Source organism: Helianthus annuus, chromosome 4, assembly GCF_002127325.2.
Source record: "Helianthus annuus cultivar XRQ/B chromosome 4, HanXRQr2.0-SUNRISE, whole genome shotgun sequence".
Classification (NCBI taxonomy): Eukaryota; Viridiplantae; Streptophyta; class Magnoliopsida; order Asterales; family Asteraceae; genus Helianthus; species Helianthus annuus.
This window is the reverse complement of record NC_035436.2, coordinates 35,367,760-35,383,484: the sequence shown is the minus strand read 5'-3', so window position 1 is coordinate 35,383,484 and position 15,725 is coordinate 35,367,760. Positions and strand designations below refer to the sequence as shown.

The 15,725-nt window shown below is 39.1% G+C and overlaps 1 protein-coding gene and 1 pseudogene across 8 annotated transcripts in view; both read left to right on the top strand.

Annotated features, from left to right (window-relative positions):
• The window catches only part of LOC110936178 (disease resistance protein RUN1), a 31,187-nt gene that overhangs the window by 14,601 nt on the left and 861 nt on the right, over window positions 1-15,725 (top strand). For 2 of the 8 annotated variants that reach the window (XM_022178519.2, XM_022178521.2), the window contains 3 exons: window positions 315-393; window positions 603-637; window positions 777-15,009. The exons of 1 other annotated variant lie outside the window; for it this stretch is intronic. In XM_022178519.2, the coding sequence (XP_022034211.1) occupies window positions 315-393; window positions 603-637; window positions 777-1,061 (399 nt within the window). In that variant the 3' untranslated portion in view covers window positions 1,062-15,009. Of the gene's footprint in view, window positions 1-314; window positions 394-602; window positions 638-776; window positions 15,010-15,725 lie in introns of those variants that run through there. 5 more of the 8 variants (XR_004891609.1, XM_035989162.1, XR_004891610.1 and 2 more) reach the window with 5 other exon arrangements.
• LOC118491399 lies at window positions 5,119-12,944 on the top strand (annotated as a pseudogene).

Genomic DNA, 15,725 nt, shown 5'->3' with positions numbered 1-15,725 from the left:
GAAAATTATAGGAGGTCGGAGATGATTGGTGGTGGTCTCGTTTGGTGGTTTCAGGGGTAAAACGGGTCGCCGGAATAAGTTGCAGGTCACCAGCCCAACAAGGTTATAACCCAGTTAGACAAGGATCATTGGTGACCAAAATCTTACAAGTTGGGACTGTTGTAGGCAATTTTTGAAGTTGAGATTATTACCGGCCAATTAGTAAAATTTGGGATTATTAAAATCCAATACCCCTTTTCTTTATTCCATAATTCGTTACTTTACTTTTGTCTAACCAAATATTTAGCTGAAATTTATTCTTTTCTTTTTCTCAGCATGTTCATGTAAATAACAATAACAGATTTCAGGAACCGCCTTCCATTAAAGATGAGGAAATGTTTTATTTTGATGAAGGTAACAAACATGTCACCGACGTTATGTATCGACCCATAAAAATTGGGAAGATATTAGTTAAGATCATTCACATCCTTATCCCTATCCCTATTCCTATCTCTATCTCTATCTTCAAATCAGTCGATTAAATTGGAAGATTTCCTTTATCAATCGTAATCATATTCCGTGTTAATCAATTCATTTACGATCGAATTTATGCAAATCAACAGGAAGGAGAATGGAGGCTGACATACGAACGAGGGTGGTAAGCTATGACATGTTTGAAAACATATACTACAATCAACTATGAAAAAGGAATCACGTTACGCACATTTGATTCTCAAACAATCATGAAATTGAATCACTGAATCTGATGTACGGTTTGATTGAATGAATGATTAAAGGTACACAAGGTGAACGGTTTTGAGGAAGAGAATAAGCTGGAAGAGGAGTGGAACAAGGAGTTGGATATTTATTTCCAAAACCTCTGCTCACCGCCCAAGTACATAACCCGTGAAGCGGACTACAATCGCCTCAAGTCTTGTTATGATATCCTGATAAAGAGACTCGAAGCTAAGGTAACCAAGTCAAACATCGTTGTCTGGGTGTGTCAAATTTATGGCATCAAATACTCACACTTCAGAAAATACCCAAAACCAAAAGTTTTATTAACCCGGAAGAAGAACTGAACAATATAAATATGAACTAAGAAATCTCAACACTCTAACTCTCATAAGACCATCAACATGACGATCTTATCTAAACGATATAAAGACTCACAACGATCTGTGAATCAACACGATTCACTGATAACCGAGAGAGAACCCTGAAGTGTATGAGAGATATTTTCTGTATATTGTGTCTCAATACACACTTCTGTTTATCTAGGCCCATTTGTCAACATAACAACCCAGCTGTGCTTTTGGGCCTTCAACGATTCAGCAACACAACAGGCCCATTATATCATCAGTCCAACTGTTCCACTGTTCCAATGCCCAGCTACAAGCCTGCTCCATTTCAGCCCGCTTGAATCAACGTACAATAATCCAGCAAGCCCAACGAACATACAAAAATAAAAAAAACAATAATATTAATATTAATAAAATGTTTGGTAAAAAACTGGAACAAATATAGTATTATTTTAACACCGCCCCTCAGTTGCATTACCAAACACATCAAACAAACTCAAGTTTTTTTTTACTTGGACATGTTGACTAACTAACAAACCTTTTGAACAGCCATCATAGTTATACACATTAAGTCATGTAGAAAGTGAATAAAAAAACATTAGAAGTACAAACACATGATTTTTTAAGTTTTCGAAGCTTGATTTTTTTTAGCTACCAATGTCATCAGCACTTGCATTCCTTCAAATTTGCCACTCCAATATCGACCTACATGATGTATCCTAAAAAATGGAAAAAACAATTGTTGCACTAGCAATAACCGCAGCAACTATCATTCCAATCAACACTAGATCCACTTCTCCAGTTTAGAATTAATTCAGGTTAACTTGTGACACTTTACATATAAGAAGCTTAATTTCTCACTAGAGATTGAAAATAATAAAATACGTTGCCATAACAACCGTTTTTTTTATATAGTCAAGGGCAAGAAACAATTTCCTGAATCCCACAAAGAAAAACAAATCAAAAGAATATCCTGATTATACATCGAATCACATGATTTAATATAACCATATGAGAAACACATCTCATAACTCACAATAGTCACAAGACTCTATGAATCTTAGAACCATATCTAAAATTCATGTAAAACAACCGTTAAGAATTTGATTTATCAAAAAACTTTTACGACTTTACAAAAAAATGAATCACGAGATCTAAAAACCATGTCTGATAAAACAAGAAGAATCACACAATTCCTCATCAGACAACAATGATTACAGCCTAAAAATTCTGATAAACCACAAAATGGCATGATTTAAAAACCAGAAAAAATCTCTTACACAAGAGACAACACACAAGGCTATAACAATTATCAAGAAACAATCTTGAACCGATACATCAAACCACATGGTTCAATAGTAAAAAAAAACCTTTAAATCTTTTTGGCAAACCAAACAAGATAAACAATATGCAATTTACTTTGTTTATTGAATAAAAATTATAATGTCATTTCTGAACATACTAGGACAACAAACAAAGAATCATACACATAACAAATCTGAACAAAAACATCTAAAACACTCAAACAAAAAACGCACAGCTCACACTTAGATCACCAACAAGACGATCTATTCTCACACAACACTCGAACTAACAGGTTTATGAACCAATATATGCTCAAACCCTAGAACGATATGAGAGAGAGAGACTACAGAAACGTATGAGTGAAACCATAATAGAAAATGCAAGACTTCCTGCACAACTCAACTAAATTTAACAGATGATCAGTTCTACACAATGACGAACTACGATCATAGCCATAAATCTAGAACACGAGAGAATAAAAAAGAACCAGAAAAATGCACTTTTCTAATCAAACAGTGAATCACATGATTCAATTACAATATGCAAATCATATACGATAAAAACAAGAGACATGCGACTTTTAAAGATAAATTTTGAATCACACGAATCAAAACCAAATCAAAAAAGAAGAGGATTCATGTCAAAACCTTGTAAACAGAATAATACAACATATCCAAAAAACAAGGCATCATATGATTACATAACAACACCAGATACACATCTGATGACACATAAAAGTCACATGACTTTTAAACAGACAATGAATCACAAGATCCATAGCAAATCTGATAAACAAGAATCACACGACTCTTCGTCAGATCACAATTATATAGGTTAAACACTTTTCAAAGTAACTAAAAAGATCACATCACTTTAACCCAAAAAAAAAAATGTTTCCCACAAGGAAAAACAAACAAAGTTGTCACAGACGTCAAGATAAAATCTAGACATATACAGTTAGTTAACAGTACCGTCATCATTATCAACGATGCGATAATCTGAAATACATATAGCAACTAGAACTCTAAAGATCGATGAGTTACACCACATTAACGATACTTTACCATCAAATATGGTTCCAAGAAACCCATCAAGGCGCAGTTAAAGTCGAAAGACAAATTTACCATTGTTCGTGACAAAAGTGCAAAACAAAAAACTTGAGAACAATAATAGACCTTGAGAGAGTTACTACTAGCAACATTACAAAAAAACCAGGTTTCAACACATAAACACATAATCTGTCTCACAAACTATATATCATGTTAAACAACACTCAATTATGACAAACACTATTATTACTATGATAATCAATCTTCTGACCTAATGACTACAACAGATTCATAAAAATCAATAAGCGAGCTTTAGAACAGTGAATACGTTCGAAAGAACAATAGAGAACACATGTCAAGTTTCATGGATATCAACAGAGAACAAACATAGAACTCAAAATACCCAAACATTTTCGATTATAAAATCCTAAAACTTTCAGACGATTACACCAGATTCAAACCCTAACGACTAGAACGATTATCAACACGATATTCTTCTATAACAACGAACAAAAACAAACAAACAAATCAAGTTCAGAATGAATCTGTTCTTACAAAACCCTAATTGCAAAGCTTAGAGAAAAAATTTAAATCGCCAAAAATTGGAAAACAGCAACATGCACTTACAACACAAACATACATTCATCTTAATGAGAACTGCAATAATTTCAAATTAACCAAAAACACTATACAAAATTACCATTTATATAGCAATTAAAGGCTAACCTAGAGTAAACTTGACCTAAATACAATTCCTCGAAAAACCGAATTAAACAACCAAGTAAGGACCACAGAGTTACATCTTTCCTATTGAGTAGCAAGAGTTTCATTAACTTCTTGTTTCACAAGAGACCCATCAATAAACCAATCTTAGTTTTAACTCACAAAGCAAGAGTCATAGCGTTAGCCCAAACCTTATAATTCTCAGTCCCTTTTAGTTTTATAATAACAATAGTTAAATGCGTAGAATCACTAGCATGCAGATATAGAGGATCATCAGGTTCAAGCTTACTAATCAAGGTCTCACCAAACAAGTTCACAAAATTAGCCATTTAAAACAGTTATCAACAGATCAGCATAAAGATGCACAAATTTTACACGTAACAGACTAACAACAAGACTAACAACAATTAGCGAATCTGTGCCAGGGGCAAGATGGTAGGTTCATCACTCAATAGGTGCCTACCCAAGTCTTTGCACAGATGCTAACCCTAAATCAACACCCGTAATGAATAACCAACAAAACCAGTACTAAACAAATGCAACACAAAAAATAATCAAGACACAAGAAGACAGAATCACAGAGTGAACCCTCTCTGTATCCCCCAAAAAAAAAACAACCGGTCCTCACTACCCCGGCATCAAACAACTAAATCAACAGCAACAAAGAAAAAAATGAAAATAACAGATAGGACCAGACTCACAATGCAATGGAAACAAAAAAAGTAAAGAGAGGGAAACAAGGAAAGATCTCACCGAAAGCATTTAACTCCACGCGGATCAGATTTGCAGCCTTCACTTAGGGATGAATCCTTCACCACTAATACAAGATCCTTCCGCACTCAGCAGAAACCTTCAAGACTTCCCAACCCCTCGATTAGGGTTTCAATGTCAAAAAACCCTCAACTCTTGTACACGAATTCCAAGAACCAGGACCAACCACAAGGAACCGTCGCCGGCCATCGGAGATCAGATTTAATTTGATTGGCGATATCGATCTAAACATCATGGGGTTTGTTGTTAAAACCCTAACTTTCATCGTGACCAGGATCATTGCCTGCTTTTGCACACGTGTCTGCTGCAATAAAGGCCCTTCTGCGAATCTGTTCCACCTTACATTGGTGATTACTGCTACTATGTGTTGTTGAATGATGTGGCCAATTGTTTATCTTGCACAGATGAACCCACTCATAGTCCCAATTTTGAGTGAAGAAGAATGAAGCAATCTCAGAAATAAAATGCAGTAATGACGAGGTATGGTACTAGACCCGACCCGAGTGGTCGGACTCTCTTATTATTTATCACTTTTATAGTAATTATATGTTATTATTGCGTACTAACCCGCGAAGCCCAGCGCGCTGTAGTTTGTATACTACACTAGGCTGTGGGCTCGTAGAGACAACCCCTAACTGGGCCTGGCCCATTGAGGTTAGGGTTTTCCCATATCTCCTATATAAGAAGGTTTCCACCTCCTTATTAGGGCATGAGATATAGGGCAATACTTTTGTAGCTGGAAATAGGGGATTCTTCCTCTACCGGCCGTCTCTACGATTGCCCTCGTTTCTCTCTTATTATTTGCAGGTCTAGGATTCGGGCGAAGAAGACGAGATGTGGCCAGGTTCGTATTCATCACCGTAGAAGTTCTGACCCGCTCAGGTCATTGCTTCTTCATTGGCGCCATCCGTGGGACCGACAACAATCTCATCTCGTTTTTCCACTCGATCTTCAGACTTGTGCTTTTCATACAAGGTATTCTTGATCTTAAACTTTGGATCAGTGTCGGTGGAACTCAAAAAGTTACCTTTGGGTAAGCACGACCTGTAGATCCAAAACTCCACATATGCTATACGAAGTCTTTTCATTAAAACCACTCAAAATTTATCACAAATCTAACAGAACTGTGAGCAAAAATTTTTACATAATCCCAAAATCTTTTGAAGTTTGGGATTGGATATTACATGGGGGGCCCAAACATAAATTTTATTGGATTTATTGTCTTATAAAATTCATGCTAACTTCATTGTTTTGGTTAGTATATTATTTTCCATGATGATACGCATGTTTTCGTCGTAATCATGCAATTAACTCCAAGCGGGCAGACGTCTTTTATCTACCTGCACCACTTCGGAGTACAGCTTAATCATCCCGCCGTTTATGGCGGATACTTTTGTTTATCACGCCGTGTTCGGCAAACACATTTATTCAACCCGTTAGCTATGACGGGAGCCTTTTGTCCATACACACAGTCTTTAGCGGAAGTCTTAATTCTACCCGCCGATCCAGCGGGTGTCACTGTCGTTGCTCACGCCATCCCCGACGAACACCATTCCCAATCGCCATGTTAGGCCGACGAATCTTTTTACCCAATCGCCACCTAGGCCATTGAATTTCCTTATGTGGGCAGATTTAGCCACGCCACCACTGTTACTTGCATATTGTTTGCTAAAGCCGCCATCCGCCCATATCGGATACCCGCCGTCAATGGCAGACAACTCGTTCACGCCGTTGCGCATATTGGCGACCCGCCGTCATCAGCGGATATCTCTTCCATGTCGTCGCGCACATCAAATGCTCGCCGTCAAGGGCAGACACCCGTTCGCGCCGTCGCGCATATCGGAACCGTCCGTGGGACAGACACGAACCACATCTTGTTATTCTTCCTTATCCAAATTTCAACTACAAGCGGGTACTGATCGGTTGCTGTGTAGGGTAAATATTTACTTTCTTTCTGTGATACAAGTTTGTCAAAAGGGGGGACGACAAAGACATGTGAAACAAATTTATTGACAAGGGTTTTTACAAAAGCAAAACAAATTGCAAGATTCTCTTACGTCATTGAAACCCTAGATGCTCATCTAATTAATTATATAGTTAACTATATAGAGCTCATGGGGTAATTAGCAACTGAGAAGAAAGGAAACTTGTTTGAGCCTTATAATTTTAAATTGCTAGCTGTCATGCATCCTTTGTCAAAAGGTTTACAATCGTAAACAACCTGCTAGGCATGTGCTTGCTTTCTTTTAAACATACAAGTCATATACTTCTTGTTTTCCTGATAAAATAGATAGCCCATTTTCATAACCGTAAGGGGCCACGACTCACAGGCGCATGGTTAAGGAAGCCTCGTGCTCGTCAGTCATACTCCGCCGCCGCGTATAAATTCGGCCGCACGAATATACCAGTCGTCGGACACACTCCACCTACCTAACATACTTCGTCATCGCGGGTAAACTCCGTCGCGCGAGTATTCCGGCTGCCGGACACGCCCGCCGCCCGAGTACACGCCGCTTGCCGAACACACTCCGTCGTGTGCGCGAATACACAACGCTTGCCGGACATTCTCTAGACGCAACCTGTGGCCACGCGGGTGCGCCCTCGCTTGTTGGGCACACTTCGCCGCCGTGCAAGTATGCTCCGCCGCCACCCGGGTACACGCCGCTTACCGGACACTCTCTGTCGCCGTGCGAGTAAACCTCGCCTGTCGGACACGCTCGTCCGTGGGACCGACAACAATAACATCTCGCTTTTCTCACTTCAATCTATAGATCTGGGTTTTTTGAGATCTACAGACGATTTGTTAGAGCAAGAACGATCAGTTCCATGCCTTCTGAAGTTTTTATTTGTGTGGGTGGGGTACAAGAATTCCTTACTCACTTGAAAAAGTCATGTACAGGTTGAAAAGCACGGAATTATACCATATGTATAGCCATGATTTGAACACTAACTCTTATTATTAATTCATGAACTTCAAGAATCTCACATGGGCCTTGGACCAACTCACGTTGACTACTGCTTTCGAGTTGATTAATTAAAGCTAACATGCCTTAATATGGATGTCCAACACTAGCTGGCATATAGGCTTACCTTGTGCCATAAGCCGCCCAATAAACACCCAACTTTCACCAAAGATCAAACCTGGACAATACTTACACCCATAATTATTTGTAGTCACGGTTCATGATAAACCTAGAAACGTGAGTTTTTTCTTCGTCAAATTTCTCAAACTGCTTAACATTATTCCCGATGATTTAGTTTATCTTATTTAAACGGAGAATGGGCATTACGCTTCCGCGGGAACCAGCATATGTCGGATTTGCTCGAGTCGCGTACGGAAAATTCCCGAGCATGACCTCTCTTTCCGACATCTTGGGCGGGCAACCATCTTGGTCGCGCCGTCTCTGGCAGACAATAGCTTTGGTCGGGCCATCTCAGGTGGATGGTTATCTTGGTCACGCCACCCCCGGCAGCAGATAAAGTCACTCCGGCGGATTACCATCATATTCCCACTACCTATTACCCCACTCCTCCAACTCCGGCGGGTTACAATTACGTCCGCCCGAGGCCTATCTCCGACGGACTACCATACCATTCCGCCATCCATAGCAGACCACCGTCACAAAGTTTGCCCTCCTTGGTACAACCTGGTTCACGCCGTAGAGATCCGCGCGGCGTTGTTCATTCCACCGACTTTCAATAAAGATCGTCCACACACATGAGACGTTTGTTAGATGATCGCCATGTCGCGCCATCTCATGGCCAGGTAGCACCCTTCTTGATAAATGGTGATTGTCGTCATATTGCCTCTTTGCGCGCTGCCGGCGTTCGGGCCCTCACGCCACCTAGTTTGCATCACCGGCCCTCACGCCACCCAGTTTGCATCACCGACCCTTTACGCCATGTGTGTTCGCCCACCGGCACTCATGCCACCAGCCCTCGCGCATAAGTTATAAATGGGCTTGACGTCTTCACCGAAGAGGACGCTGATCGCCTAGTTTCTAGTCATTGAGATAAGTCTTTTAACTCCTATCCACGCATATACTTTGAAAAGGCATGGAGTCCATCATGCTGCTTAAACTTTTTACCCATAGTTTTGTTGATAATCATTACACGTCGGTACAATTTCACCGAGTAATATAAACCTGCACCGAGTGCATAGGGCCCCGACGAGTGTGCTCTTTGTTCACTCAGTGACCACGGTGGACAGCTTTCCTTGTCACTCTTACTTAATTCGACGCCTTTTCCGCAGTCGTGAAGTCTCCGATGGATCTAGCGGTACAATAATAATAGCAAAAATAAGAAAAATATAAACAGGATATACAGCACTAAAAGCTAAGCCTATCAACATCCATACGCTTTGTAACATGTATGGTTAATTCATGGGTGTATGAATAGCTTTTCAATTAGGTGAATCCTTTGTCTACATTGGTTCTAGTAAAATTTGCAGCTTTATACGGCTTTCAAATAAAAGCTAGACTTGATTATGTTATTTGTACAATACTCCTAACATATTTGGCTGCCTTGAACTTTGGGAGCGAGCATAGTGTAGTATCGTTGTGATATGACTACATCAAAAACGGCAAATACGCTTTGGACATCATGGCTCACATACCAAATGGAAATCGAAGCGGAACTTACGGGCTTTTGCGCCATCTGGTTCATACCACCTGCCTTCAAGACATCAGACAAGTATCAGGATAACACAAAAGTTGGCACGACCTTGCGGACGAGCAATCATCTAAGCACGCCTTTGCATCGAAATGGGGATCAACACGGTGTAAGGTTATTATTACCGATCCTCATTAAACACGGTCATAATCTTCACGAAGCCCAGGATATACACCAAATGTCCCTATTCAGGAATGGTGATAGGTGATGTGGACGTTGTTCAGTAATGATTGCCAGACGTTCTGGTTGGCACACCAAATGATTCGCATCCAAAGACACAACTTTGGATAAATAATTCTTTAAAGGTGCTTACGAGTCGATATTTACATTTGGCTTCTTAACAAAATCAAGAACAACGCGGATAACACTGGCTTTAGATGTCAGAACATGATTATATTGGTAATGGTGTGAATAAGAATGTCTTCACCCATCACCATGGGAAGAACCTTTTGGTTTATAGGGGTTACTATCGACAACATCGCATCAGCTGTAAGTCACACCAGCAACGAAGCATCAGTCACGAGTCATATCTACAAAGAACATATGTTGTCGTGCTATATCTAGGTCACCTCGTCCTCTTGGCAGCACGGCCTCTCGTCGAAAAGTATGTGTGCCGCACAGCCTACTCTTGCTCGTGCCAGCTTACCACGCTACTTACTGGCCACCTCACCTGCTTTGCATGCCGGCACCTAGCCATGCCACCTTTTCGCTGGGTCACTTCGCATCCCGACTACCTCTTGGCCATACTACTCGCTCAATGGACCGCCTCTTTGTTGAGCATGTGCAAGAGACATCTCACTGAACTGGGGGACGAGCAGGGTATAGCGCCACTACGCCTTAAAAGTGATCATCTTCTCTTTGGCTACCCATTAAGATGACATCCACTGCACATTATCCCGCATCGGTTCTTATATAATGTGGGTGTTTTCAATACACCATATGATATTTATACTTCTCACATCATTTGGCCTACGACTATACCACTTGACACGCATATGCAATTTGGTAGTCAAGACAAACGCACGACAAAACTAGTATACTTGACTATTCGAATAAGTGTTCCACACGCTATGCGACAGGAAAAATACTTATTCGGATATGTATTCTCCACACCAGTCTGCGACATGGATAAAAGAAAACCCTCATGCCACAGTCGGCGAGGTAAATAGACATGCCGCCTACTATAAGCATTCCACGCGCCAGTGCGCGTTTAGGAAAGGCATGTAGTAGCTTACATAAAGTGCTCATTCACGCCTAACGCGTATAAAGCATTTTATTATCTCAACGAGTGTTCACTCATGCCAAGCGCGTAGGAAGCACTGTGTTGTTCAAGTGTTCATTAACGCCGCGCGGGTTATAAAGCACTTTCTGATATCTACAAGTGTTCATATAAACATTTGTAAACACAACATACCACCGCATTTGAACTGCATATCACGGTAAAAAACAACCCTGACACGAAATATTTTTCATAACAACAAAGTCAGATGATCAAATTATACAGCGCTAAGAGTGGGCATCTTGGTAACAGATGTATTCAGCCACTACTACTCCAGTGGGTATCTTGGTAATAGATGCACAACCACTGATGAAAAACCAAGTACTTGTCCCACAATTATACAAACATTGTGGGGGAACATAAATAACGCTCTAAGCACCCTTCCAAGGTCACTGAGCATAGCAAGCACTTCTGTAGGGGTGCATTGCATGACATTCTTTCCGATTGCAACGATAATTGCTATAACCGGATCATCAATAACGACAGCTGGTACAACCGCCAGCAGTTCTACATTTGCCTTAGGTGGCAAAGCATTTACATGTGCATCTATGACCACTAATGGCTGCACACTACGACAACGGAGATCCTGATGACACGGACGCGTGGTAAGGATCGTTGTCACATCAACATCAACTCTTTCAATGGGTTGAACGCCGTTAGCGCACTATATGCTAACCAACAGAAGTTACATCAAAGGATGAATATTTTATAGTAGCCCACACGACCGTACGCACCGCAAAAGTCATCCAAGGACGAGACACTGAATTACCAAACTCAGCCTGTTCCAAGGTTCATACGCGGGACCTAACCGCATACGCACAACCTTAAGAAGATCATGGTAATTCAATAACTACTGTCTATAACCAATCAGCGTGCGTCAGGTTTACCCAACCAATTTCCACGATGAGCAATCGTATACTATTCATTGCTCCATTATCTCTACTCACAGCCAACGATAACCACAACAAACGCGGCCGACAACTTTCTCGCGCACGGACGACATATAAGCCTGAAATTAGTGATCTTCACTCCCGAGCTCCTAATAAGTCTAAGCGCTCCTCCCACGCTTGCACGCGGAAGCAACACTAGACTGGGGGACATGACGAGGTATGGTACTAGACCCGACCCGAGTGGTCGGACTCTCTTATTATTTATCACTTTTATAGTAATTATATGTTATTATTGCGTACTAACCCGCGAAGCCCAGCGCGCTGTAGTTTGTATACTACACTAGGCTGTGGGCTCGTAGAGACAACCCCTAACTGGGCCTGGCCCATTGAGGTTAGGGTTTTCCCATATCTCCTATATAAGAAGGTTTCCACCTCCTTATTAGGGCATGAGATATAGGGCAATACTTTTGTAGCTGGAAATAGGGGATTCTTCCTCTACCGGCCGTCTCTACGATTGCCCTCGTTTCTCTCTTATTATTTGCAGGTCTAGGATTCGGGCGAAGAAGACGAGATGTGGCCAGGTTCGTATTCATCACCGTAGAAGTTCTGACCCGCTCAGGTCATTGCTTCTTCAAGTAACAAACTCCTTCTTGGCCTTTTATCATTTGTGGCGCTAGAAGGTATGGTTTTATGGCTATTGTTACATCGCCTAGTGACTGAATAGCCGAACAAAGAACCGAATCACACAAACCTTCACTTGGAATTTATTGTTCAGAGAAAACATTAGTGGCCCATATCTTTCACTTAGGGATCTCAGTCTTCAAGATCTTCTGATTTCAGCTTCAATAAGTGGAAGAATCCAACCAATCAAGGCAGTAAAATCGAGCCCCATATAAACATATCTGAGAATCTTCACCCCAAATGAGCACCAACTTACATTATACAGCGGAAGAATAAGAACAGAGAATAAAGCTCCAACTCCAGAGGGAACCGTAGAGCCAAACAATGAGAACCAAAGAACATCAAGAACCCATGAATCACATAATTAGTCTGAACTAAACTTCAAGAATTCCAGTAGATCAGACGATTTGCAAGGTCAGAGAAGTCCTCTGAATAGCCTAGACCTTACTAGACTTCTACAATCTTGGAGAAAAAAAAAACTACTGAACATTTTTTTTACTTCAAACAACACCAGGCACCACTCGAAACCCTAGGATTTGAACAAACCCTAACTTTGTAGATCAGATCTGGACAAGAACAATCGAATCTGCCTAAAAATTTCACAAAATCTTGAGCGAACCACCAAGAACCTCCACATACCTTGTCTTTAACGATCAGAAAACAATCAGATCTGAACAGAATCCTCATCTGACCTTCACTACAACGGAATTAAACTATAGATCGGAGCCTTGAAGCTCTGATACCATGTCAAATTTATGGCATCAAATACTCACACTTCAGAAAATACCCAAACCAAAAGTTTTATTAACCCGGAAGAAGAACTGAACAATATAAATATGAACTAAGAAATCTCAACACTCTAACTCTCATAAGACCATCAACATGACGATCTTATCTAAACGATATAAAGACTCACAACGATCTGTGAATCAACACGATTCACTGATAACCGAGAGAGAACCCTGAAGTGTATGAGAGATATTTTCTGTATATTGTGTCTCAATACACACTTCTGTTTATATAGGCCCATTTGTCAACATAACAACCCAGCTGTGCTTTTGGGCCTTCAACGATTCAGCAACACAACAGGCCCATTATATCATCAGTCCAACTGTTCCACTGTTCCAATGCCCAGCTACAAGCCTGCTCCATTTCAGCCCGCTTGAATCAACGTACAATAATCCAGCAAGCCCAACGAACATACAAAAATAAAAAAACAATAATATTAATATTAATAAAATGTTTGGTAAAAAACTGGAACAAATATAGTATTATTTTAACAGGGTGGGGGAATAGAGAACATAAAACTGTTGACATTCCACCCTATCCATATGTCAATGATTCAGGCCTTGTTACACCACTAAAACTCTAAGAACATGAGTAGTCGTTGGGTGAATAATGCCCCATCCTAGAGCGTTTTGCGTCATATGACAGCCCAGTCAGCAATGGGGCATTATTGGGCCTTTTTACAAATGAGGTGTAGTGGGATGTAGGGCATTATGTTAAATGAGATGTAATATAATTAAATAAAACAAAAACCATCAAAAAATCTTATTGGATAAAAAATATGAAGATGGAAGGTGATTGGACAAAGAACTGGGGGCAAGGCGTATTTTAAATCACGTTGGAGTAGGGATGGCAATGGGTCGGGTTCGGGTCGGGTATTGGTAATCCCATACCCATACCCGGTTATAAAATTGTGTCACATACCCGACCCATTACCTGTCGGGTAATTACCCGTCGGGTATCGGGTATACCCATTATTTTGTTAAAAGATATACGTTGAAATTTCTAAACACATTTTTCTACTATTATAATTATTATATAATTTTATTTATACAACTACTAGGTTAGAACCCCGTGTATTACACGGGTTGAATAAATGTAATTTTAAAACAATTATTCTTTAAAAATCTTGTTTATTACACGGGTTGAACAAATGTAATTTTATATATTAAATAATAAAAAAATTATATCTCTAAGAACCCCATGTATTGTACTGAATAAATGTAATTTTATATACCAAATAATAAAAACATGTGTATTGCACGAGTTGAATAAATCTAATTATATATAATAAATTATAAAAAAAAGTTATATCTTTAAAAACACTATGTATTACACGGATTGAATAAATGTAATTTTGTAACCTTGTATATTACACGAGTTGGATAAATTTAATTTTATAAACTAAATAATAAAAAAAGTTATAGCTTTATAAACCTCATGTATTATACGGGTTGAATAAATCTAATTATATGTACTAAATCATCATCATCAAACAATCCCACGAGTAGCAAAGCTAAGGTAGGGTCTGAGGAGGGTAAGATGTAGAGGCTGTTTTCAGTGAGACCCCCGGCTCGATAGTAGTTTTGCATCAAACCTTGGACATAAGGCACATAACACTCAGCAATCAGGACAAAGACCGATTTGAAAAATCAAAAACAGAATTATATTATTAGCTTCTCTTCCTAATCAGTGTTTTTTTTAAAGTTTGATCTAATGTAATAAGTTATTTTGTATATTTTGTTTGTACTTGAAATTTTTTATATGAGCGTATTATTGTTTTTTAAGTTTAAGATTATTGTTTTGTGCTATTATTAAAAAAAATATCTTTAATTTCTAACATAAATTTGAAGATAATATATTATTAGAAAAAATAGAATATTTATAACTTAAATTTGAAGATAATATATTATTAGAAAAAATAGAATGATTCTATCCGACATTCAAAATAAGATAAGATTTAATATTAATTGATTATTTATTATTTAATTAGCTGATATAAGATAAGTATAAAAAGGTAGGAAATTACAAATGTAGACGTCTTCAGTGAATGACACGTGTCACTTATTGGTTTCTTTTATTATATAGTATAGATTATAAATTAAAAATGTACATTACACACATATAATTTTTATCATAAATTGATAATAAATTATAATACTTATACACTTACATACATGTATATACTTCACAACATATAAAATATAAATACTATTATAAAATGCATATTACTAAAAGAAAATTTATTTTTTCACATAATGAACATATTAAAATAATTCACCAATAGACAAGTGTTACAGGAAAATAAAATTTAAAATATAAATTATAAAAATCGGGTATATAGTTCGGGTAAACGGGTATGTAGTTTCGGGTAATTGAGTCGGGTATCACCTAATCCCATACCCGGCCCAATACCTATCGGGTATCGGGTATACCCATCCCATTTGTGTCGGGTTTCGGGTATACCCGTCGGGCTCGGGTATTTTTGCCATCCCTACGTTGGAGAGGT